This window comes from Neopsephotus bourkii, unplaced genomic scaffold (assembly GCF_033783945.1).
Source record: "Neopsephotus bourkii isolate Nb327-2 ecotype Australia unplaced genomic scaffold, CSIRO-AGI_Nbou_v1 NB_107, whole genome shotgun sequence".
NCBI lineage: Eukaryota > Metazoa > Chordata > Aves > Psittaciformes > Psittacidae > Neopsephotus > Neopsephotus bourkii.
In genome coordinates this window covers 3862834-3889931 of record NW_026900624.1, presented here as the reverse complement: position 1 = coordinate 3889931, position 27098 = coordinate 3862834, and the positions used below count along the sequence as shown (strand labels likewise).

At 40.7% G+C, this 27098-nt stretch overlaps 1 protein-coding gene across 2 annotated transcripts in view; it reads right to left on the bottom strand.

Moving 5' to 3' along the window:
- Positions 1-22435, bottom strand: part of LOC133214875 (potassium voltage-gated channel subfamily KQT member 1-like) — a 486013-nt gene extending 463578 nt beyond the window's left edge. For both annotated transcript variants that reach the window (XM_061358248.1, XM_061358237.1), the window contains exons 1-2: positions 22310-22435; positions 20283-20851 (exon numbers count right to left, since the gene is read on the bottom strand). In XM_061358248.1, coding sequence (XP_061214232.1) covers positions 20283-20665 — 383 coding nt within the window. In that variant the 5' untranslated portion in view covers positions 20666-20851; positions 22310-22435. The remainder of the gene's footprint in view (positions 1-20282; positions 20852-22309) is intronic.
- Between the last annotated feature and the right edge of the window lie 4663 nt (positions 22436-27098).

Here is a 27098-nt window from a genome sequence, read left to right as displayed (position 1 = left end):
GTGAAGATACATTTGAGACAGACATTCAGAGCAAAGTTTAAAAAAAAAACAAAACAAAACAAAAAAAAAACCTGAACATTATATGCAACCTTTCCTAATAAATAAAAATTGAAACCACCATGCACACACAGGAGAGAAAAAGTTAACATAAAATGTTATGGAAGCCTTTGTGAAAAGACTGCTTCTTTAGCTACAGCTGGATTAAGGCATTCCTAAAATAGGTTGTAACCCACAGCAAGAATGTGGGTTACATTTTCTTCCACATGCAAAACCTAAATGAATGACTGCAGCACATCTACCTCTTGAACTGAATTAGGGAATATATTACCAGCAGATCACCCAGACTGCTAAAGATCATTTTGCTTCCTAGTAAGTGAAGGTACAAATCCCATGACCTGACCCAGTTCTGTTAATACTGCATGACTTCCAATGTGATTATTCATTCAAAATCAGAATATTTTGAGGAGTATGAGAAAGACAAATATATCATAAATCAAGCCTGACCTAAGAAGATTCCAGAAATTAAAAGTGGGACTCAGATTGAAGGAAACACCTGTGGACTGTTCAGATATCAGTGAGTTTAATACATCATGAAAAAGGACAAAAAGAAAGAGAAGAGACATGCCAGTTCTATTTTTTATAATGTATTTAAGATGGTCTGGTCATATACAAGAAAAGCGTTCCCACCATGATGAACTTCCAGTCAGAACTATTATTTTATACTTTTTACAGCTTTCTAAGTACGTAATATACAATTGGTTAAAGGACTGAAGTCCTATTTTTCCTCTATATAGAGGGAGGGCAAAGGCTATGATGGAGGATTATGAAGGAAGCTAAAATGTAAAATGGCCATGGCAAAATAAAATCTCTGACTCAAGCTGGCAATTGTGGTTTTGCTCACTTGATAATTTTGTGTGCTTCTGTTGTCTTGTTTTGATTATAGATTCTTTTCTATTGATGGTGTGTTTTTTCATCTCTTTCCCTTACAGAGTTTTTGTAGGTAAAATAGGTATTCTCTACAGAGACAGTGAATTCTGGACACCATTTTATATGCCAAGCAGGAGACTACACGAACCTGCTCTGCAGGTAACAGCTGCAGCTCTCTTTAATTTCTGTTATAACCATAAACTTCCATCTTCCATTGATGATGTGGGACGGAATGGTAAAATTCAGTCCATAAACGACTCGCTTCGAGACTGGTGCTGCATGCAGGGCTTTGGATTCTTTGATAACGGCTGGTTTTATAGGGCACCAGTCTGGACAATGGCATGTGGGAAAGGTTTATCTCACAGAGGCAAAAGGATGCTGGGGCATGAATTAGAAGGGCTCATTTGGAGAGCTTTAAACTAGATTTGAAGGGGGTGGGGTTGTAGCTGGGCTTGCCCCAGTGGGGCAGCACTCCAGAATTGATGAAGACTGGGAGGCCTCCTATAATCCTAGGGTGAAATCGGTGTGCTCAGCTCGCTCCCTGAAATGTCTGTACACCAATGCGCGCAGTATGGGAAATAAGCAGCAGGAGCTAGAAACCTGTGTTAAGTCAGGAGATTATGACCTGGTGGCAATTACAGAGACGTGGTGGGACAGCTCACATGACTGGAATATAGTCATGGAGGGCTATGTCCTTTTCAGGAAAGACAGGCCAGCCAGGCAGGGTGGTGGGGTTGCTCTTTATGTGCGAGAGCAGCTACAATGCGTTGAGTTCTGTCCGGGGACAGATGATGAGCGAGTTGAGAGTCTGTGGGTGAGAATTAAGGGGCAGGCTGGCAGGGGCGATACTGTTGTGGGGGTCTGTTACAGGCCACTGGATCAGGGTGAGGAAGTTGACGAGGCCTTCTACAGGCAGCTGAGAGCGGCCTCACAGTCACAGGCCGTGGTCGTCGTGGGGGATTTTAACTTCCCTGATGTTTGCTGGAAGGACTACTCGGCAACCCAGCTGCAGTCCAGGAGGTTCCTCCAGTGTATGGATGATAACTTCCTCATGCAAATGGTGGATGAGCCAACCAGGAGAGGTGCGCTGCTGGATCTCATCCTCACTAACAAGGAGGGTCTGGTCGAAGCAGTGAAGGTTGAGGGCTGCCTTGGTTGCAGCGACCACGAGATGGTGGAATTCAGGATCTTGTGTGGTAGGACCAGTAGAATAGCAAGTAGAATTGCAACCCTGGACTTCAGCAGGGCAAACTTTGGCCTCTTCAAGCAATTGCTAGGGGAAATCCCATGGGCAAGGCTGCTTGAAGGTAAAGGGGCCCAAGATAGTTGGTTGGCATTCAAGGATTGCTTTGTCCGAGCTCAAGATCAGAGCATCCCGACACGTAGGAAGTCAAGGAAGAGGGCCAGGAGACCTGCGTGGCTAAATAGGGAATTGCTGGGTATGCTCAAGTGGAAGAGGAGAGTTTACAGGTCATGGAAGGAGGGGCTGGCCACTTGGGAGGAATATAAGGCTGCTGCTAGAGGATGTAGGAAGGCAGCTAGGATGACTAAGGCCTCCTTGGAATTAAAGCTGGTGAGAGGGGTCAAGGACAGCAGAAAGAGCTTTTTCAAATACATGGCAGATAAAACTAACACCAGAGGCAATGTAGGCCCGCTGATGAACGGGACGGGTGCCCTGGTGACAGAAGATACAGAGATGGCAGAGTTACTTAATGCCTTCTTTGTCTCTGTCTACTCTGCCGGAGGCAGTCCTGAAGAGCCCTGTACCGCTGAGACCTCAGATGAAGATAGGTCAACGGAGCGGTCTGCCTTAGTCGATGAGGAATGGGTTAGAGACCAGTTGAGCAATCTGGACATCCATAAATCCATGGGTCCAGATGGGATGCACCCGTGGGTGCTGAGGGAACTGGCGGAGGTCATTGCTAGACCGCTCTGCATCATCTTTACCAGGTCTTGGGAAACGGGAGAGGTGCCTGAGGACTGGAGGAAAGCAAATGTCACTCCTGTCTTCAGAAAGGGCAAGAAGGAGGACCCGGGTAACTATAGACCGGTCAGCCTCACCTCCATTCCTGGGAAAGTGATGGAACACCTTATCCTTGGTGCCATCTTAAGGCATATCAAGGATAAGAGGGTTATGAGGGGCAGTCAACATGGCTTCACCAAGGGGAAGTCATGCTTGACCAATCTCATAGCCTTTTATGAGGAAATAACACGGTGGATGGATGATGGCAGAGCGGTGGATGTGGTCTACCTTGACTTCAGCAAAGCATTTGACACAGTCTCCCACAGCATCCTCACAGCTACATTGAGGAAGTGTGGTCTGGATGATCGGGTAGTGAGGTGGACTGTGAACTGGCTGAAGGAGAGAAGCCAGAGAGTTGTAGTCTATGGGGCGGAGTCTAGTTGGAGGCCTGTATCTAGTGGAGTGCCTCAAGGGTCAGTTCTGGGACCAGTATTATTTAATATATTCATCAATGATTTAGATGAGGGAATTGAGTGTACTATCAGCAAGTTTGCTGATGACACTAAGCTGGGAGGGGTGGCTGACACGCCAGAAGGCTGTGCTGCCATCCAGTGAGACCTGGACAGGCTGGAGAGTTCGGCAGGGAGTAACTTGATGAAATATAACAAGGGAAAATGTAGAGTCCTGCATCTGGGCAGGAACAACCCCAGGTTCCAGTATAGGTTGGGGAATGACCTGTTAGAGAGCAGTGTAGGGGAGAGGGACCTGGGGGTCCTAGTGGACGACAAGATGACCATGAACCAACACTGTGCCCTTGTGGCCAAGAAGGCCAATGGCATCCTGGGTTGTATTAGAAGGGGGGTAGTTAGTAGGTCGAGAGAGGTCCTCCTTCCCCTCTACTATGCCCTGGTGGGACCGCATCTGGAATATTGTGTCCAGTTCTGGGCCCCTCAGTTCAAGAAGGACAGGGACCTGCTGGAGAGAGTCCAGCGCAGGGCAACTAAGATGATTAAGGGAGTGGAGCACCTCCCTTATGAGGAAAGACTGAGGGAGCTGGGTCTCTATAGTTTGGAGAAGAGGAGACTGAGGGGTGACCTTATTAGTGTATATAAATATATAAAGGGGGAGTGTCACAAGGATGGAGCCAGGCTCTACTCAGTGCAAACAATGATAGGACAAGGGGTAATGGGTACAGACTGGAACACAAGAGGTTCCACTTAATCTTGAGAAGAAACTTCTTCTCAGTGAGGGTGACAGAACACTGGAACAGGCTGCCCAGGGAGGTTGTGGAGTCTCCTTCTCTGGAGACATTCAAAACCTGCCTGGACACATTCCTGTGTAAACTTATCTAGGTGTTCCTACTCCGGCAGGGGGATTGGACTAAGTGATCTTTTGAGGTCCCTTCCAATCTCTAGCATACTGTGATACTATGATAAACAGTCATCATTCCTAAAAATGAAGATTATATGATAATCATTAAATTTAATATTGCCAATAATAACATCTTGATATCCCAATATTTTTATTGAGACAAAAAAAATAAACATTTACAACACTTGGAGGTTTATCTATCTTATTTCTGAGGTTTTAGATTAAAAACAGCAAGTCTTGTCAGACGTTAAACAAAGTAACATTTCTACTCTCAAGTTTCTCTTTATATCTAGCACCCCCCTCCACATCTCCATCTGCTACCTGCCTGCAGCTTCAGCCTGCTCTGTACCTTCCCTACAACCACCTACTGACCAGCACATTTCTTGCACTCTATGTTCCCTGTGCTGTCCCACAGAACCATATGGAGGAGCCAGAGCTGAACAGCAGGCTGAAGAGAAAGCTGGCAGAACAGAGCAAGTGAAGGCTAAGGGAGGCCACAAAACTATGCATTGATATGGAGTACAAGCTTCCTCCTTGTTCTGTGCAGAGAAAAGTGAGATTCTGAGCCAGCACTCAGACAAGAAGAAGATGACTTAGATGAGCTCAGCGATACTAGCTTTAGAAAAGGAAAAAATGTGGGATGAAAGCCTGAAAAATAATCCCTAACTGCGTGAGAATGAAACTTCAGCAACAATGTCATTTTCACAGCTGTGTTCCACAGTCCTTCATATATGGAACAAAACACTCTGCGTTGACAAAAACGATGTTTTACTGTACATTACAGGTATCACTGGGAAATATTGTACAGGATTACCTAAATTTCATCTTTCTATAAATAATACAAAGAAAAAAATACACCCTGTTCAGCAGGTGTAGACAGCACTAGTTACTACATAGAACACAGCATTTATATTTTTTTTTCTAGTGTGTATAATCTCAGTAAAAAGCTCTGTCTTTCCAGTACTATCACCTGAAAATCTAAACAAACCAAGACTCTTAGTTCTACTGCTCAGGCATGCACCCGTGACAACTTTATGTTGGCATCCTCCTCTGTGACAGCCTTATAACATCTAGTTTTGAATCATAGAATAGTTAGGCTTGGAAAGGACCTTAAGATCATCAAGTTACAACCCCCTGCCATGGGCAAGGAAATCTCACACTAAACCATCTCACCCAAGGCTCTGTCCAACCTGGCCTTGATCACCACCAGGGATGGGGCATTCACAGCTTCCTTGGGCAACTCATTCCAGTGCCTCACCACCCCCACAGTAAGGAACTTCTTCCCTATGTCCAATCTAAACTTCCCCTGTTTAGGTTTTAACCCATTACTCCTTGTCCTGTCACTACAGCCCTTAATGAAGAGCCCCTCCCCAGCATCCTCTTAGGCCCCCTTCAGATACTGGAAGGCTGCCATAAGATCTCGAAGCAGCCTTCTCTCCTAACCCTAACCCCAACCCCAACACTAACCCCAACTTTCTCAGCCTATCTTCATACAGGAGGTGATCCAGTTCCCTGATCATCCTCGTGGCGCTCCTCTGGACTTGTGCCAACAGTTCCATGCCATTTTTATGTTGAGGACACCAGAACTGTACACAATACTCCAAGTGAGGTCTCATGAGAGCAGAGTAGAGGGGCAGGATCACCTCCTTTGACCTGCTGGTCACATTCCTTTTGATGCAGCCCAGCATAAGTTTGGCTTTCTGGGCTGCAAGCGCACACTGAAGCCGGCTCATGCTCATTTTCTCATCAACCAACACCCCCAAGTCCTTCTCCACAGGGCTGCTCTGAATCTCTTCTCTGCCCAACCTGTAGCTGTGCCTGGGATTGCTCCAACCCAGGTTTAGGACCTTGCAATTGGCATGGTTAAACTTCATGAAGTTGGCATCAGCCCACCTCACAAGCGTGTCAAGGTCCCTCTAGATGGCATTCCTTCCCTCCGAACCCTCAACCAAACCACACAGCTTGGTGTCATCAGCAAACTTACTGAGGGCGCACTCAATTCCACTGTCCATGTCAGCGACAAAGATGTTGAACAAGACCGGTCCCAACACCGATCCCTGAGGGACACCACTCGTTACTGGTCTCCAGCTGGACATTGAGCCATTGACCACAACTCTGTGTGTGGCCATCCTGCCAGTTCTTTATCCACCGAGTGGTCCATTCATCAAATTGATGCCTCTCCAATTTAGAGACAAGGATGTTGTGCGGGACAGTGTCAAATGCTTTGCACAGGTCCAGGTAGATGACATCAACTGCTCTACCCCTGTCCATCAGTTCTGTAGCCCCATCATAGAAGGCCACCAAATTGGTCAAGCAGGAATTCCCTTTAGTGAAGCCATGCTGGCTGTCAGCAAGCACCTTGGTTTTTTTCATGTGCCTTAGCATGCCTTCCAGGAGAATGTGCTCCAAGATTTTGCGAGGCACACAGGTGAGACTGACTGGTTTGTAATTCCCTGGGTCATCCATTTTCCCCTTCTTGAAAATGGGGGTTATATTTCCCTTTTTCCAGTCATCGGGAACTTCACCTGAGTGCCATGATTTTTCAAATATGGTGGACAGTGGCTGAGCAACTTCATTTGCTAGCTCCTTCAGGACCTATGGATGGATTTCGTTAGGTCCCATGGACTTGTGCACATTGAGGTTCTTAGGATGGTCTCGAACCATATCCTCTCCTACAGTGGACCCGAGGTCTTCATTCTCACAGTCCCTGCATTTGCCTTCCAAGACTTGGGTGGTGTGGTCAGAGCATTTGCCAGTGAAGAACAAGGCAAAGAAGTCATTAAGAACCTCAGCCTTCCCCAAATCCAGGATAGACAGTTCTCCTGAGAGCTTCCAGAGAGGGCCTACGTTCTCCCTAATCTGTTTTTTATTTGCTATGTACCTGTAGAATCCCTTCCTGTTATCTTTCACATCCCTAGCCAAGTTTAATTCTAACTGGGCCTTAGCTTTCCTAACCTGGTCCCTAGCTTCATGGACAACATCCCTGTATTCTTCCCCGGCCGCCCGTCCTTGCTTCCGCCTTTTATAAGCCTCTTTTTTCCCCTCGAATTTTCCCTAGCAGAGTCCCAGAAGACAAGTTCTTCTGAGTGTAAGAGATGCCTTAAATCAAGGCTTTCCCAATACCAAGAGCTTCTCTGTGATCACAACTCCCCAAAATGCTCTAAACCTCCCCCACTAGTGATGCTTTAAAATTCTAACACATCCATTCTTCCTTTTCCCAATTAATCCCAGAGGAGTTAGATCTGAGATGCTCTAATAATCTTGCTGTAGGCAAGTCTGTGGGCAACTGCAGTCTGATATCTCCATGAGGACTCCATGATGAAGTGAGTGGGAATGGCAGGTACCTAATTACTACTCCTCACAACCAATATTAAAAAGAGACCTTCCCATTCTTCACTTGAAGTGTTTAGAAACCAAACTTGAAACATATAAGGGATAATTTCTGGTATTGTCAACCAGAGTTACACAGACTGAAGATGGCAAAAGTAACAGAAGCATTTTAAGAAAGATATAAAAGCATACAAAACCTGAAGTGGTACTGTTCCAGGCAGTGATATATGGTATATATATGATCCCTTTCACTTAACACAGGTACCAGTTCATGGGTGGACACAAGCTGAGTGTGAAGAAGCTGAGACCACCCTCTCCTCCCACTGGATGCATGTCCTGGAGCTGAGCCCCTTGTGATACCACTCAGGACCCATGGTTTATATGGCAGCACCAGAGACAGGTTTTAGCCATGGCTGTCAATGTCCCTGCCATAGCAGTTGAGCTCTTTATATTCTCAGGGCACACCGAAGGCTGTTAGAAAGAAGCCAGGGGGCTGAGCTGAGAGAGTAAGCTGTGAACGTGTTATGACAAAAGTGCTAGAGACAAGTAGCCGCAATAAAGGTCAAGTCTCCCTTGCACCCTAAGTAAATCCACTCCCATAGAAACAAACAATCCTTCTGCACCATTTTCTCTAATACAGTGGAACAGCATTTCCTTCTCCCTCCAATATCTTTAAACCACAAGTCAGCACATACTGCCTTCATTTTTTTTAAGGTTACTATCTCTATCATTGAGCCATGCAATAGAGTGCAGACTAGTTTTGCCAAGTCTAATCTTAAAGATAAATGGCTTAACTAATTGCCAACTGATCTGCAGAATCAAACAAGCTGCAGCTCTGTTGCCTCTTAGGCAATCAGGAAACCTCCTTGTGGATTGCTCCTAACAGCTTCTGGGATGCTAAACATAGCTCTAACCAATGACCTTTTTAAACATAGTGGAGGAAAAGAACCTTGGGCAAGAGCCAAATTCCTTATAAAGAACAGAACAATAGTTCAATATATGGTAACACATACAAACCTTTAGCAAGACTCACCACTAAATACCACTGGTTTGCCTTTAGGCCTCATTTCATGTTTTTGTTGGAAAAAAAAGCTTTTCCTCTAACTGCAGTGGCAAAGTCTACCAGTGTTAACTTGTCAACAAGTAACAACCAGATCCTGGGTCTACCTAAATATTTCTGATTAGATTTCTGGGATACTTACAGGTAGGATAAATGGATGGGTGTGTTTGATATTGTTGGCTTGAGGTGAAAGTATTTAAAGCCTGTCATGTGGCAATTTCCCTTTCCCCACCAGCTGCCAATTTGGCCTTCTCACGTTCCCTGCTGTCCATACTTTCTCCTGCAAAGGGCAGTTCTCTATGATGGAAGGGGGTGAAAGCAATTTGTGACTGTTTACTTGCTTCAAGCAGTTATTTACATCAGCAGAGAACAGTCTCGTTTGTTGGCAGCTGTTCAGTTCCTAAAGAAAAAGAGCTGATAAGGAGGAGATATAAATAATTAGCAACTAGTAGAGTGGGTCCACTCTTTCATACCCTGAACTGAGAACTGAGGTGCTGCTTTCTGGTATTTTGTGTATCTCTGAATCTTTCTGTGACTCCTGAGGATGCCAAGTCATAGTTTGAGCTATCACTTCAGCAGATACTGTTTTCCTTTTCCACGATATAGCTGTTAAAAATAGAGAAGTATTTCCTCTCAAAACACCTGGCTTTCTTTTCCTTCCTTTTCTTTTTTTACTTTCATGAAGACAGAAATTTACCTCAAATAACTTATTTGCAGACTGTTCCTTGCTGTCTCAAAAAAAAAAAAAAAAAAGTTTTACTTGTCAGATGGAACAGAATTACCTGACAGTTTCTCATATGGTTTTGGATTCTCACTTAAAGAAGTTCACACCAACACAAGACGGAAGTGCCATGCTTTCCCAAAAGAGGTAGTACTAATGTACAGGAAAACTTAGTATTTCTTGATTTCTCCCAAATTCCTTAAGCCTCACGCATGAAACAAACAAACAAACAAAAAAAAAACCTAAACTAAAAAAAAAAAAAAACAAAACAAAAAAACCCTACTGCTTTTTTCAGCAATGTGTTGAAGCCATCATCCTTAACTTTGTTTCATGCATTTAACAAATTTAAATAGGCAGTAATACATTGGACAGCTAATCAACCAGGGTTAAAGGTTACAAATGGGTGCCTCTTTGTGCCCTGATCTTCCTAAACATTGTTTCATTTTGGAAAGTACCTAGTGCAACTGTAAACATGTTTCTCTTGGTTTTGTAGTCAGGAACAAATTCTATTTAGTAGATTAATTGGCCACAAGTATGCTCTACTGAGGCCTACGAACACTTGGAGCTAGTAAGTTAACTACAACACTGAGAGCAAAATGATGTCAAGTACTTTATCAAGGGTGAACTCTTTCAAGGTCGTGTTATAGCAATCTCATTTTCCAAGGAAGACAAACCTAATGAAAGCTCTTAAAGGAGAAATATTAATCATTCCTCCTTTTAAGTCTTGCATCAAATAATGCCATTTCTTTGCCTGTGTTTATCTACTGCAGATAAGTGCACTTGAAGCGTTGATATACGAGATGCTTGTGGGAATGTTATCTCTTGAACAACAAAAAAGGGACGAGTGAGGAAAGGACAAACTTACGAACTAATAAACAGAGATACACTCCTTGGCAACCAAATACAAAATAGTAGCTTTGTAGCCTTTTGGGCTTGCCAAACTCAACTGACTCTGCAAGGATGTGTTCAGAGAAGAAAACATTTTTAGAAAAATGTGAGCTCTGTAGAGAAAGAAAATCAACAAAAAATATTATAGGAAAGCTACTGAAACCTATGCTGTGTAGTATTTAGATGCCTTGATCATGGACCACTGATGTTTTAAACACAACCAGACATGCCATTCCCCTGCTGTGCTCCTTCCTCAAAACTGTGACTTACTTCACTATATGAAAGCCCTTCAGCTAAATAATCACAAATGGCTTATATGTGTCTCCAGTTTAAATTAGGTCCAAAACTTACTTTTTTATAGAATCATAGAATAGTTAGGGTTGGAAAGGACCTTAAGATCATCAAGTTCCAACCCCCCTGCCATGGGCAGGGACACCTCACACTAAACTATCTCACCCAAGGCTTCATCCAACCTGGCCTTGAACACTGCCAGGGATGGAGCATTCACAACTTCCCTGGGCAACCCATTCCAGTGCCTCACCACCCTAACAGGAAAGAATTTCCTCCTTATTATTATTTCTTTGATAATTTTATTATCCTATCTACCATTTGCTGCAGCAAGAGGTGAAGGCAAAATGTTCTGTTCTACTAACACACTTGGACAGAAGAAACCCTGTTGCTTCAGCTAAATTACAAGAAAAAGAGATTGGATTGATGTTAGTATGCCCAAGTAAACCTCTGTTCAACTACTCTCATTGCAGCTTCAGCTTTTTTCTTCAGGATAGACTACAGAGTTGTCCATCAGAGACCAACAGTTTTAAGACAGCCTGTTGTGGAGAATAAATGAGTGTACCCAACAGAAAGTTCTTTGAGGAGCTCCAGAAGCATAGACTGCTTTTTATTTTAAGTGATAATTTTGTGGCAGGAAAATTAAGGAGAGAATTTATTTTCTTTTATGTTATAAAAGTGCAAGATATTCCCATTCCTGAGCACATGAAGTACTTCACTTTCTTCTAAATGGGATTATACTCTTATATTGACTAGCCATGTGCTTCTAGAAAACATTCCTTCCACTCTGAATAAAACCTTATTCCTAGTGCTTACATATTTTTGTTATCCAAAGGAGTTTCTGGCTAAGTCATAAAGAGAAGGTCGTCCATGTGCCTTTGCAGGCAAGTTTTGATGTTCCTCAGTTCTCTCACAGATCTATTTCCAGGCTCCTGAGGCTTGATGTTTTGTTGAAAGGTCTTGTGCTTATACATATATGATCATACACAAATTAGAGTTGGTTGGAAATTTTGGTAAAGGAACAATTTTTCTGCTGAAAATACCAATATGTTAAAATTAGAAAGTAGTCTGGGAATGTGCTGGTTTCAGCAGAACTGGAGAAGGAGACCAGACAGCTTTTAATGGACTCTTGCCTAGCTTTGGACTCACTAACAGGCAGACTGCCTGGAGGCAGTTTGGGCATATCTGACTTTCTGTTTTGTCTCAGAATATAATATTTTCAGGTATTTGAAGCCCTCAACCAAAGGAAAATTCCATCTATAACATGGGTATATTGACGACATCTGCTTTCAGTTTTTCCTTCAGATCATTCTAGGGTGCACCCAGAAATGCCAGATAGCCTCACTGCATGTAAAATGAGGTTGTTCAGTTGGCTCCAGTCAGAAGTAACTAGGTAATATTTCTACAACACCTATAAAATCTAAAAGGTAATTTACAAATACACACTACTATTCTGTATTTTCACCTGCAGATGTATAAATTGCCACAAACTAGTCTGAATCAAAAGATAATACCAATGTTCAAACTGCAGCATGAGCCACACATCGTACAAAAAGATCTCCCACTTCAAAGCAACTTTCTGAATCAACTGCCCAAAGATATATTTTTAAAACATCCACAGCTCCTATTAGTAAAGTATTTCACCTTTTCAAAGCACTGAGCAACCTATTTGCTGCTTTTTACAGAGCAGTAAGATTTGGGTTTTGCCTTTTCTCTTCCTTTATCCAGTAGTCTAGAACTGACAAATCACATTCATGAATCCACTGATCTTACAGAAACCTTTTTTTTCAGTGCCCTGACATTCCTAGGATTTAAGCTTCCTGATTTAATTGAGTGTCTGTATCTTCCACTAACGTCTGTGCTGCTATGTTTGGTTTTATTTCTTTTTTGTTCTTACCTCCATGTCTTGAGTTTCTGGATGTCCTCTCCTTTTTTTTTTGTTCTTACCTCCATGTCTTGAGTTTCTGGATGTCCTCTCCTTCCCTGGGCACAGGAGTCAAGCTTCCACTTTGTTGCTATATGACTAAGACTTTCTGGAAGAGACCTATCAGCTCTTTAAACATTGATAGAAAAAGTTCAGCATTGACTTCATGATCAGTGTCCATGATTGTGATACATGTATCACTGACCTTGACTGTGAGACCAAAAAATCAGTAGGTTTTGGCATACGATCTATGACACATATCCACAGGGACAGGAAATTAGCACCACCATTTACAAAGTAACACCAGCCTCTTTGTAGTACTCACATTAATTGGTGCTTCTTAGGTTCAGTATAAAAAAAAAGGGAAAGAATAAATGCATATCATGATGCTGTGCAAATACATTCCTAACCCCAAGTTAATGCCAGCTTTATTATCATGAAGGTATCATAAACACTTTTCTTCTTGAATTTTATACCATGTGAAGTCCACAAGTTAATGAGCAATTGTAATGTTAACATCAAGGAGTATCTTTTTATTTTGCTGGTTTATGAAAGAGCAAAGGATTTTTTCCACAAAAGCATAAACAAATTCCATTACTATTACCATATCAATACCACACTACAGTATTTATTTCCATTATAGAAACAAATGGTTTCACTATAGCAACAACATTATCCTGTGGAGGCATTAGTGCATATTCATTCCAGTCTACTATAAAATTTAGCTTCTAGAATAAGATGGATTGAATTTCTTAAATAAAAGATGGAAAAAGTCATCAATAATTTAAAAAAATGAAAATAAAACTTACGTACTCTGTGGTTTTGTGCCCTGTGGTTACGTTATTCTGTGCCTAAAGTGAAGTATGCTCAGATCAAAGTTCTTCCTTAGGAACTTTTGTAACATCTCTCTTGTGAAACGACTCTCTGGTGCCAATCTAATTGAGCTCAAAATGAAATATTTTCATCTTTAGGGTTATTAATTTATTTCTCCTCTATCCAAATGCTGATTTTAACAAAACATGAAGTAACTTAGTATCTCTGACATGTCTCATCCTCTGTCAATATTGGTTGAAACCTGCCAACTGGCTCAAAAGTTTTTGGTAAGGCACTTTCAGACAGATGCACTCAGACAGTGTGGTTGAATAAACCTCATTTCCTTAGGAAAAGAGGCTAAAAATTAGTAGCTGTCCCCATGTATTTTTAGAACAGCTGAATCTTAGAACTTCCAGAATCCTAAAGACAATTCTGTTTAATATTACTTCACCTCCATTAGCAACTTAAGCTACTCCACCATATCATCCAAATGAACATGCATCCCTAGTTCTTGAGCTTCTTCCCTTTAATATTGCTCATCTTTTGTTACCTGAAGCTCATCATCATAGACATCAGGTTACTTCCTCTCTGTAGCTAGACTGTAGATGAAAAGTGGATACTGTAGTTCCAAATTGGAAAATTCCAGTTCAATTCTGTATAAAATATCTAAATAAGTAACTGTTATGCTGTCAAGAAACACCCTAAGCCTCATGATGATGATAATAATAATAATCCCTAATTTACCCTTATGAAAGCACACCATGTCCAGACCTAAGGTGTGAGATCGAGGTCAAAACCAGAATCTCAATAGCAGTCACATGCTATAATTACTCTGAACTTTAGTTGCTGCTCACGTTGATCATATTACAGTCACATCATGGATGTGATTGTAATATTTTGCCTTGGAAATATTTTTTGCCTTGGAAAAGGCAAAATATCTGCTTGCATTCTAGAGATAATTGTGGAAAGAACAAAAATTGGAATCTGAAAGACCCTTTGAGATAAACGGTTACAAATAATGTGAGTATAGGCTCCATTTACAGATAAAAACTGAAGCAGGAGAACACTATGCTAACTTACTTGCTATGTATATATTAAGCTTTACTAGCTGAGAGCTGCTACACCCAAACCAACCACATGACATTCAGGCAAACACCCCACAGTCATTAAAAGGAATCACCAGATCCTTATATTTTTGCCTTTTAATGTTCTTTACATAATTGGCAGCTGTATTAAAAAAAAAAAAAAAAAAAAGAGTAGCCAGAATGGTAGCTCTTCAATTACATTAACAGAATACAACTACAGCATTTCTTACATGACGGTGGAAGAACTGAAAAAAAACAAGAAGGCAAAGTTTGAAAAGAAAAAATCATTACAGAAAATTTCCATTTTAAATTTGTCCCAATACTCTGAACTCTGGTGGGGCTTTTTTTGTATTACTCATGGTGACAAAAATGTCAGTACACAGAATCTTTTCTAAAGAGAAAAACCCTTAGCTCTCCAGCCCCCATTTTACAAGCATGTTCAAGATCATCTGCACTTTCCTCCCAAAGTTTTAAGTTAGTGACATTATTGATATTTTTCATATTTTTGTAAGAATCACACACTTTTAAATTCCTCAACAGTAATTCCTTAGATGAGTTCTTTTCAACAAGCTACCAGGAACATGTACATGTGTGTACATGTGTGTCTCTCTATGAAGAAGCTGTGGGAAGCAGTATGAAGGATGAGAGAGGTAACAAAGTAAACTTAGAGAAGGTTTTCATATGAAACTGAGCTAACACTGCAGTTCTAGTGGCAAAAAAGAGGGCTCTCCCTCATCCCATCCCAGTCCTGGCCAACTGGTTAGTACAGGTTCCAGCACCATCAGGCCATTTGCTGACATCCTGTAACTCCTTAAGGTAACAAGAAGCTATTCACCTTGCTGTGCTAGATTTCTGCCATTACTTGTTGACTTAGGTTAAGTGTGCTACACTGACTCCCAGAAGCAGCATATGTTACACAGAAATATGGGGCCAGGACGGAAGAAGGGAAGGTGAGAGAAGAAACATTATACTCTTTGTATCAGTAAACTATTATGCCAGCTCTTGTGAAACCATAATCTCTCCTCATCTTTCCCATGCAGTCAACAGAGAGACAGGCAGCATCCCCTAGGAATGATTCAGAGCAATAGCCATTATTCTTTCTGAGTCACCATTTGGAGGAGTTGTTTCCCCATAAATCATGAATGAACCTGGAGAGCAGACTTTGTTGCTAGGCAAACTCTGCATTTGTGAAATGTTTTGCAGTCAAACCAGGTGGTCTGCAGTAATTGCCAGATGATTTGCAGTGTTATTTTGCAATTATTCTGTATAATTTCATATTAAATTTAACAGGTGACTATGATCCACTAGGAGCACTAAGAGAACAATAGTGGACAGTACTTCAAGATGCTGGATGTATACTATTAACATGACAGAAGATCATCCACTTTTTCCTGCTGGGCTAGGTTTCTGCTAACATTGTAAGTTGAACAGGTTATCCAAGGATATCCGAGGACAACTAGAGCTGGCAGGAGGAAGCTGAATGGCTAAGGTGGATAAGGAGAGGTAATTTGTTAGAAATGGGTTGTCAGATCATCTCACCCCATCCCATGGGAAGTTACAGGATATAAAGACTGGTCTCACTTTTAAATGAGAGCAAGGTCTAACACTCATTTAACAAGTGGCCAAACCAGCACAAAGTAACCTGGAACAGCTGCAAGTTCTCACTTAAAACTTTCACAGTGTTAGACGACAAGAAAATGGCAAGCCTGAGAACACAATCTCAGAGTCCCTCTCATGGGCCTCCCTCTTGCCTTAGACTTGCCTCCCTTTTCAACCAGCCTGTGGTTTCTCTACTGACTGCCAGCAAGTCTTCCAGCTGTGCTAACTCCAGCAGTGATGCTGACATCCGTTCGCTAAGAACTGGACTGAGACCAACAGCTCCTTTTGTATCTCCCCATAGTCATTACTTCTTCACTATTATGTTGGACAAGATTCAAACCAGTTGCCTATGGGTGAAAGGTGCCTTCTCCTGTCATGAATTCCACGCTCCCTCTTTCCCCTAGCTTCCAGATGTCATCTCCTACCCCTTCTTCCTCCCAGTGGCTCTCTAAGCTTCTTGACCATATACAGCTGTCCCACAGATCCAGTTCTTTGTGCCTATATCTACACTTCTGATCTCCAAAAGTTGCTAGTCCTTTTTTAATTTGTCCTTCCTGCTTAAGTCTGATTCCCTTTGTTCTTGAGCTAGCCTGCTTTTGTACTGCTTTTCCTCCAGTTTCAACATCACTGGCACCAGTCGGTTTTTATGACAACACAATCTAGCCTTCTGTCTACCAATCCCAGGTTCTCCTCTCTCCCTGATTCACCACACTCAGTGTAGCCATTTGTTCTGCTTCCTCACTTCTTAGTCCAAGTGCTACCCACCCAGGTTCCCTCTAAGCTTCTGGCTTGTAACTGAAAAAAAACTTAGCTACTCAGCCAACAGCAGCTGAAAAGACCAAAATTAAGTCACAATTAAGATGTTTGAGAGAAATGGAAAAGATAGAACAAGGCAATTGGACTGCTGTGAGTAAAAACAACAGGGTTTATCTGAGGGGAAAAGTACCTTGCTTGCTCAGACATAAGGCTGGTTAGCCTTGGTGCAAATCTGCGCAAACTTAGTTGCTTTCTTCTTGGAACCTGGGCTGGTGCAGCTGTGCAGCACAGGGCTGTACTGTGATGTAGACATAGCCTTAAACTGACACAAGGTGGCCTACATCACTCACAGAACAGAATAAAGACAGCAGTCAAGTTACCTCTTCTCCCTGAGCACAAGTTAAACCATACTGGTTCATTACCAGTGCGCATGTGGGTGCACATACAGTGATCCTCTTCTTTCAACACGCTTAAATCATACCTTCCTACTTCTGGTTCTTTGCCTCTACAAACATGGCAGAAAAACTGGACCATCTTCACCCTTTGCCAATGGCCAAGGTGGCCTGCAAAGGCTTGGCAGTATAACATTGCCCACCACAACTGCACACTAGCACTCTGAGCATCTACATAATTCTCAGTTTAGTTTATGATAATTTCTACCTGTTTTTTAAATAGGGGTCAATAATCTTACTATCAGAAAAATTGTCCGACTTCACCCCTCACCACTCAGTTCAAATGTATGTGAACACAATATTTTAGCCAAATGAACACAATATTCTAAACTATACTCAAGCCATTCCAGTTGTAATTAAATGTATATATATGTTTCAGGAACATCACATAAATAAGGCTCCACTTGCAATTAAATGATTTAAATGTAGGGATTTGCCAAGTAACTTCATTACCATTCATAACTCATCACCAAGACAGACTTATTTTTTCATTTAAAAGATGAAATATGAGGCTTATACCCTAATATCTTCACATTTGGACATGATTAAATCAAGTGCATAGCTGAGTTTAAACATCAAATTCAAGCCAGGCACACACTTCATTTTCTGGACTGAGGACCATAGCAAAAAGCTGGACTCGAACATATATTGGTATCTAATGTCTTAAAGATTTACATAGCCACAAGAATTGGTTGGTTAGGGTCAATATATTACTACTGCACATCACAGCTGTTTCTCAAGCCCACACCTCTAACTTGTCAGTGAGATCCTCTACTCTGTTCTTGGGGATTTCAGGAGTCAAGTTTTTCACAGTACCTACAGTGAAGCTGAAAATTACCTAAGTGAAGTTTCCAGGACTGGGAGGGGTAATTCTCAAGCAAATCCACTCACTCCTTCAAGTGTTTTGTTTTGAAACCGTAATTTTAGCGTAGAATAACTCCACTAAAATAACACAAATTCCAGATTTAATTAGGCAAAATCATTCTCTTTTCTAATACATAAAGTTCCTTAAGAAGCACGAGTTTACTCCCTTAAAAGGAACTTGAAGCATCAGACACACTACAAATGCTATAGGAGATGATATTATCTTGGTAATTTCAGAATACAAGAGGAAGGTCACCTCCTGGAGCACTTGCTGTTCCCTCGCCTTGCCTGTTTCTGGAAAGTTAGCGGGTTTGTAGCTGAACTGGCTCCAGATCAGAAGAGACTCCAGTCCCTCTTGGATAGAAAAGTCCCACAGGTTTATATATAAATTATGAGGTCTTTGTGGCACATGAAGGACAAAAGGACAATGAAGAGACACTGCACATCCAGTTCCTCTAGGCTATACAAACATCATCTACATACTTGGAAGAATGGATTTGCTATGAAAATAGCCATCATCATACCAACTCTGCATAAATTACCCCAAACCCGCAGATACAACATGGGAAAAATTTAAAAGAAATTACAGCTTGTTCTCATTATAGAATTAATTGTATTCTAGATTAGCATTTTATTGCTTTAACAACGTTTAAATTTAGTGATAATTAATGTTGTAAAGGATGTTCTTTCCAAAACAGAAACTTGTTATGTAAATAAACACACCATGTAGTTATTGCAATCATTAGAAGGACAAATATTCTTAAGAAAAAATACTGTCCAGAAATTATGTGTAAAAAGTTTCAAGTGATCTCAAAGAAAAAGCATTTAAAGGAGGTCAGTTTATATATTCTTTTGTTAAAGTCAGGAATCCTTGAACAGTTAAAAAAATTCCTATTTTCTCCAATTTTCTTGTTTGGGGGTGTGCGTGCAGATTTATTTAATTATTTATTTATTTAATGGCCATTGCAGAATATAAGTCCATACTACAGGTATGAGATGAAAGCAGAGGATGAAACAACTGTATTTTAGCAAGAGGTCCCAACCGCAAATAGGCTTAAATCATTACCATTCACATATTTAAATCTTCACAAAATTACACTCGTTTAAGCCTTAGGGATTGTCATATACTATAAGCATACTTTAAAGCGGCCCTATCCTTTTACTTAGCAAAATTTCATGAATCAAAAAAACCTTTAAAAAAATCCATATATGATTTCAAGTGATGAAAGGCAGTAAATATTAATAAAACCATCTATTCCATGACAAAATAGAAGCATTATGATTCATTCTTAGAATTACCATATATTTCTCTAGGCAGCTACTGACTACAGTAAGTGATAATGGTTTTCCATAATGCAGTCATGTCACAGAAAAGTTCATCTAAGACAAACAGAGTCATTTCAACACTCTGCATTTCTTTAAGATATATGCTAATTTTATAATAAAAGCAAGGACTCTTGGCTCAGTTTACATACACTATAGCCAGTAAAACTTCCTCTTGCCTCAGCAAGAGCACAACTGGACCCTTTCTACAGCTAAAATGACAAATTATCATTCTGCTAATCAGCATTCAAAACAGTAACTGAGGTCTTGCAAAGCTTGACAGGTACTATAAGCAGCTCAAATAAAACAGTAACAGCTGTACTAATACATTAACCACTGTTTTGCAAGGGTAAATGGAAGCCTTAATTTCATCATTGTGTGTACTAAATATAAGGTATAATGCAAAATTTTTGCTAAATTTGTACTCATTATGTGTTCATGGCTGTAAATTAATTCAAATTAGTAATGTTATGAATATCCAACAGATCACCTGTCCTGGCACTTCAGCATGAGCAAAACTGACTTATACTTACTGACTGTCATCACAGCTGAACCTTCCACATCTCATGATAAAAACTGCAGTGTCTGAAGGTAGAACAATGTAAAGCAGCTAAGGCAACAATACAAATTGCCACAAGCATATATGACTTCCCCTCAGAAATACCAAATACGCTGTGTAAACCTGACAAATATCATGTGACAAATAAAAAGCCCTCCTCTGGAAATGTTAATGGATATAGCATCTGATCCTTCAAGAAACTGGCTTTTCTATTGCTTTCAGTAGGATTACCCATGTAACAGGTGTTCAGCTCAGGAGATCAAGTACTGACAATGGTACTCAAGTATGATTTCTGCCTGATTAAGGGCATGGTTTGATCTTCCTTACACCACATATGATGTGAAAATGTAGATACTTACACAGTGAAATGATAGATAAAACACTTCCATCCACTGGGCCTCTCCAGGAAGTTGTAGACATCTCCCTGCGTACTAGTTTTAGTTAAGTAAAGGCTATAGAAACACTTTGTTGTACAGGCCCTGCGGGCTTCACCTTCTGCCAAGGTTGCAGCTCTTGTGCCTTCCTCAGGGTTGTGGGGAATCCCGGATCCATTACTCCCTGGGGTTTCTGGATCCAGTGCCACAGAAGAATACTGCATATTGATTAAGCTCCCTCTGACTCCAAGCAATGCTGCAGATTCCCTATTTCCATTTAGACTACTCAGCTGGGAAGTGGAGCCTTGAACCTGTCCACAGCGGTTATACATGGGGTGCCCAACAGTTTCTCCACTATCACAGGACATGCTGTAACAACACACAGGTATTACTAACGCTGATCAATATTTAAAATCACAAAGAAGGTATTGTATGTCCTCACTGCTGAGGGTGTTCTCCAGCAGCTGATAGGATGACTTTCTGCTGTTATCATGGAGCTTCTCTGTGACACAAGTGTGAGCTGTCAGCCTGTCACCTGCTGTCACTCACAGCCTCTGAAATTAAATCAGAGAAATGTATTAGACAATGGCGCATGCTAGACTCCAGAAGCAACATGAGCCTGGAAAAGGAAAGGGGCTGAGTTCTAGAGGAAGAAAGAAAACTAAGATTCACAGTTAACGTTTCTGAGGGAAGAAGCTTACAACTATTTAAACAGTGCAACACAAGTACAGTAGCAGCATTGCCTTGGGACTTGACCCAATTGACATTATTTTAAGCTGAGCAGTTCTTGAAGTGTCCTGATTAGAAGTGGACCTGTGAAAATTTCCTAGAATTTATAAACTTGCTGTTAACTGAAATACACCTGATCGGAGTTTTGAACTTAACACCTACACCTCAAGAGGTCTTACCTAGAGCATCAATGTTACAAAAAGGTTTTAAATAAATTCTTTCAGTCACCTTATGAGATCTGATCTTGCAGTCCATGGTACTCAGGAACAACTCTAATCAAGTGCAGAAATTACAATGCCATTAATAATAACTGTCACTGAGAGGTTAATATTGTTAAAAGGCAAAAGATGAAAGATTCCTGGCCTAATTCTTGATTTTCTTCAAGCAATTTAGTGTTTGCTGCTAACTCTGCTACTCTCAAGCAAGTACCTAGAGAACACAAAATAGAAAATAAGGGTCTTATAGATCAATATGTATTTCATGGGGCAGATTTAAACTGCTGTGAATACAAATACTTAGCAGCAATATTAATAATTTTGTGAGACTGAGAGCAGCTGTCTTCCTGAAGTGTAATTGTTTTCTACTGCCTCATTTCTTTCACACCACCATGAAAAGGTTCCTTACCTAACATGCTTAGCTAAAACAAAAATATGAAAATTGTGAAAATGTAAGAATATTAAAAGCACCATGAGATGTACTTGAACTTCAAAGCACTGCTGATGTCAATGTTAAAATTATGTCTGCAATGTCATATTGTAATGTAGTTACCTGCAATATAAATCCCATGTGCTTAGGAGTTGCAGCTTACTGCTCTTCTGAAGAGGAGGAGAGACTCACACCCACATTTTCAGTTACTTTATTCTCAGCAGAATCAAGTAATTTAGAGAGAGAATGTCAGTTACATCATGCTCATTTCTGAACACTGGCCATGGTAAGGTAAACTGATGCATTTCTACATTAGTGCCATGGCAAATAGAGAAATACTTGTTTTCCCTCATCCTTTCTCTGAGCAATGAAAAGCTGGAGGGACCAAATATTAAAGCTAAAACACACAGGCCTTCATCAAAGTCTGACTATAACAAGAACATAAGAAATACCTACGAGAAGTACAATCCTTCCATATGATTCATTTTAGGGTGCTGAGGCTATCTAGCCGAGTGCTTGAAGCAAAGGCCAGCTATCCAGCAGTTGCAAAGCCACTTGAAACACATTTGCTAGCCTGCTTGATCAAAACAGGGCATCCCACACAGTCAGATACAAAACACAGAAAACCCTGAACCTACTTGCTCTTGTTGCATGTCCTTCTATTCCTTCTCCTTAATGTTCCCTCAGCTCCACGTAGTATACTCCCTGGATAGGTGCAGGGAGAGAAGCTGCTGCCTGACTCTGCCTCAGCTTATCAAGTCCCACCCTGAGCAAGGCAGGAACCCTCCCTTCTATCTGCCTTATATGGCTGCCCTTGCAAAGGCAGAAAAAGAACTAGGAACAGTTTTGACAGCTTCAGAGAGGAATTGCTTCTGCTTCTTCCTGTCGTCAAACCAGCAATCACAAGCAACAGCTTAATTTCGCTGGATCATTCTCCTTTTCCTCCCAGCCCTTTTCTTATCTGCATACACTTAACTGCAATGGGTTGGAAGTGGCATTTCCTTACTGCACATCTTTAAAGAAACTGAATTAGGTGCTACTTGTAGCTAGCTGGATGCTCTGCAGCAGGCTTTCATACTGAGGAAGTCTAAACAGGCAGCTTCAGTTTGTTTTTTTCCATCAAAGTTTTGGCAAAGCTAAAAGCAGCACTTCATTATGATAGATTAAGTAATGGAGTTCTCTACTGCTGTTGCCTTTCTAAACCACAGGTCTTCCTTTTTTTCTTTTTTTTTTTTTTTTAATTAATTAATTTGGAAGGAAAAGAATCCCAAACACAAGCATTCCAGCATCAAACTCATTTTATTGCTGAACTTTGTAATCAGGAAGAAGAAAGCGAATACTGCTATTTCTCCCTTTTTCTCCCTTCTGTAATCGATACCAGACTGCTGTTCAGAACACCAGTATTCTGAATATGACTTGGTTTTCCACAGTCATGTGGTCAAGAGTGAAACAGAGGCAACCATTTCATCTTTTGTTCTGGCAGTGAGGGAATGTACATGGTCTTCAACTTTTATCATAATTGCTCATGGGGCTAAGACCTCTCATTCCTTGGAAAGATTATCCCAGAAAGTTATTTTCTTGGTTTCCCAAGTCATGTTTCCGTAATACTGAAAAAAAAATAAATTTGTTGCTAGTTCCTTTATTTTTCTGATAAAGGTAGTTTGATTAGTCTTATGTTTATTCTTCTTTAAAAATCAACCCCTCCAGAACACTGTCCTTGGAAGCTGTGTGACCCAGTTTACACTGTGTACAGAACTGAATACAGTATTCCAGTAGGTGGTCCATGGCGAAGCACTAAGACTGGAGACTCAGAAACCCTTCTCTGGGGTTTTGCTCAAGCTTCTTCCTTGAAATGTTTTCTTAATTAAGTAATACTTTTACACTCTCTGCTGTATTAACCTTCTCAAAAAGTAATTTCCTAAATGCAAAAATTTCTGTCTGTTCTCATCTCTGACTTCCCCTTAATATAATCGTTCAAGCTGTAAATAACTATCCGAAATATGTCAAGGAAAAAAAAAAAAACAAACAAAAATAATTATTTTGGATATTTTAAGGTTTCCTTTGAGGGAAAAGTAGTACCTAGCTTTACTGCACATACAGAGACTCAACCTAATAAATCTCAAATCACTGCAGAAATAGAACCCAAATCATCTGACTCCTGTTTCTTGATCCAAAGAAAGATGATTAAGATTTTATAGGCTGAACTGTGGAAGACATGAACTCATTCTTTCATTACCCCCCCCCCCAAATGTAGTGCATCTTTGGGTCAAACTTTCAAATTCAAGTAGTTAGTTGACTAATTTATGACTTCTGTGAAATGCAAGTGCATGATTTCAGGAATATTAGCTGCTTAACTTTCACTAATAAGATTATATACATGCATATAATGGCCTGAAAAAAATGCGGCCAAACAAAAGTGTGGCTTTTATGGCTGGGCTCCCCTGTCATCTCATATTTAACGTTGATGTGCCTGATGCAGTCCACATGCTTACAGAGCATATCTACCCCACACTGACAGCACTGTATTTAGCACTCGGCACAGAAAGTGTGATAACTCGTAACTAAAAGGCCAGCATGGGAAGGCATAAGGAAATGCCTGGTTTTGAGATGCAGATTTGAGTCACTTCTTGACAAGGAGATACTTCTCAGGAAACTACCCTAAATACAGGACCAACTCCATTTTCTATTGATATCACCATCACTGTGTCCTCAGGGGGCAATATTTTAGAAGAAAAGCATTAATCAGTCATACAAGAAATATAAAAAAAATAATATGGAACCCAAACACTAGGAAATACTTTGAAAGGTAAATAACAGACAAGGCTTCTGAAACATTCCCACACTCCTCTGTTCATTTCAAATTCCATTCTCAGGACCTCAGCTTTCTGCATGCAGTGTTCTTGAACATACATTTTTTGGGTTTGGGAAGTGAATTCTACTGCCAGAACTGGGTACCTGAATTTTAGACACTCTTGAGAGCCATGTACCATTCTGGCTTAGCTACAGAATCTTTTCTTAGCAATGATCATGTTAGGGCACAAATTCAACATGTTGTGTGACTTGAACGGGTTGGGCCCCAGCTGCTAGTTAAGGGGCAAAATGCCAACCCTTGCTTTATGGTTGTGCTTCCCAGCTTCGTGAGCCAACGGTCTCATGAATGACTGTACATCAAAGGTTACTGTGGGGAATTAGGGATCCTGAAAGGGGTATAGACTTGAGCTCCAAATTTATATAACAGTACTTCATGTACTGCTCATTTTTTAACTGCAATTTGAAAATGGGGTGCTACCTGTCTTGCAAATATGTTAGATAGTGCAGTTGTCTGTAGAGAACTTTGCAGTCCATGCAATGTGCACTATGAATTCAAATATTCTTCTTTGCAAGGACATGCTGAAGATAAATTATCATGACATGCATATCATTTTGGAAGGATGGTACATAAAAAATCAGCTGATTGTGACACTGGGCTTCCATTCACTACCTAAGGCTTGTCAAGTAAAATTTATTGTAGCATTTTACTAAATGGGGAAAGATCTGAAATGCTAAACTGCCTTTTATACATGTTGGCACTGCTTCATAATTTTAGTATTAATACAGAGAGTCTTCAAGGCTGACTGCTTGACCCAGAGTAGTATCTAGCCATTATATAAATATCTAATTTCCAGCATGGAATTGCTATAAGAAATGAAGATGACTCTTTCAGTTATGCTTTTTTTTTTCTCTCTGTTCAAACTGAAAATGTTTTATTAGGAAACCAAAGAATACGCAAGTTCTTCAGGTAATCAGCAACAACTGTGATGTGAATGTCAGTCTCAGTATGATATATATCATATATTTATAGATCTTATACTAAGATCTAGTAGATCTTATACTATGAAATATGGCTGTTACACTGACTGCAATTAAACAAAATCTATGCCTGGTGGAAATATTAATTAATTCATTCATATGATCAGTATAGGGGGAACTAGTAGCAACTTCCAGATCAGTCTGCCTGTCTGTTCCTACCATACTCGTCCATTTCATTTTCTGAAATTTCATCAACAGTGCAAGTATATGGGCTGAAAGTTTCTTTTGGAAGTCTCTAATTCTGATTTTGACTAGTTGGTTAAAAAGCTACTCAACAAACGTTGACTATAAAAACAGAGAAAAACAGTTAACTCTGTTAAAGTAAAACCCACTGACAACTGACATAGCAATCCCCAAGTAAAGCCAACTACATGTTATTCCTCCAATTGCCTATTTGGTTTCATTAATCTTTTTGTGTTACCCAGCCATTCACTCTATCCAGGCAAACTCTGCCATTTTATGCAATGGAAATGGGAGAAGCGCTGGTTGCAGTGACAGGTACAATAATGCTATTACATGTCCCATATTAAAGCACTGGGCAACACGGTGAAAATGCAGCCCAAGCAGAAGAGTGAGAAGGCTACCAATGTTAAATATCCATTGACAAAAAGATCTCCTTTCTTTGAAGAGTGCGGTTTTCAGTCTGGAAACAGTAAGAGCAGTGTATACACCCGGTGGTATTGCCCATAGACACAGGCCTTGTGGCTGTCCTCTGCATATACGAATGACAAGAGGGGGAAAGCACAAGCGCGTGTATATTGAAAGTGCACTTTAATTTCCTTCCAGAGCCTGTTCAAGGGATTCAGCACCCTGGAGAGTGTCCAAAGATCCTGCAAGGCAAGCCCCCCATCCCCTCCCAGCCCTCTTCGCTCCGGACATGGCATATGACCACCAGCAGTCACCTGAGAGGGAACCTTCACACTCCTCAACTCCTGCAGAAATATGCAAAGCGTCTGATGGGCAGAAAAGCTCTCAGATCACCCCCTCCGTAAGTGAGCAAGGTGCATGTATAAGTTTTTCCCCAGTTAGTCCTGGCAAGAGAAAAGAATTCCTGTTTTCAAAATGGTTCTTCAGATTAGGCTACTTGGGAACTGTGAAAAGTATTCAATTCCATGACTTGTGAAATATGATTCATCTAAGTTTAAAATGCACAAATTTCTATTAGACCCACGGTTTGCCAATGACACTGTGTGCTGTGTGTGCTGTGGAAGTGTATGTTGCTCTCATTTGCACAGGGCAGTGATCTGTTTGGTTAATAGTTTTACGGTAAAGAAAATGTTGGGCCCAACAAAATTAGATCTGATATTAAAGAGTTTGAGTGATCCATAGCAGAAAGGAAATAACTCTGGGATGTCATGGATTCAGGCACCATTGCTCTTAATCTCACTTTTTAGACAATAATAACACACTGTGATGAAATAATTGTGATAAAGGACAAAACCTTGCTAATTTCACTGTCATTTCAGTAGGCTTTTGGAAAGATGAGAATTATTACATCGAAATATTGAAAATAAGGAGAAGTTTATATCATGTGGGTGCATTTTCTAACACGGCATTATATACCAATTAAGAATATTT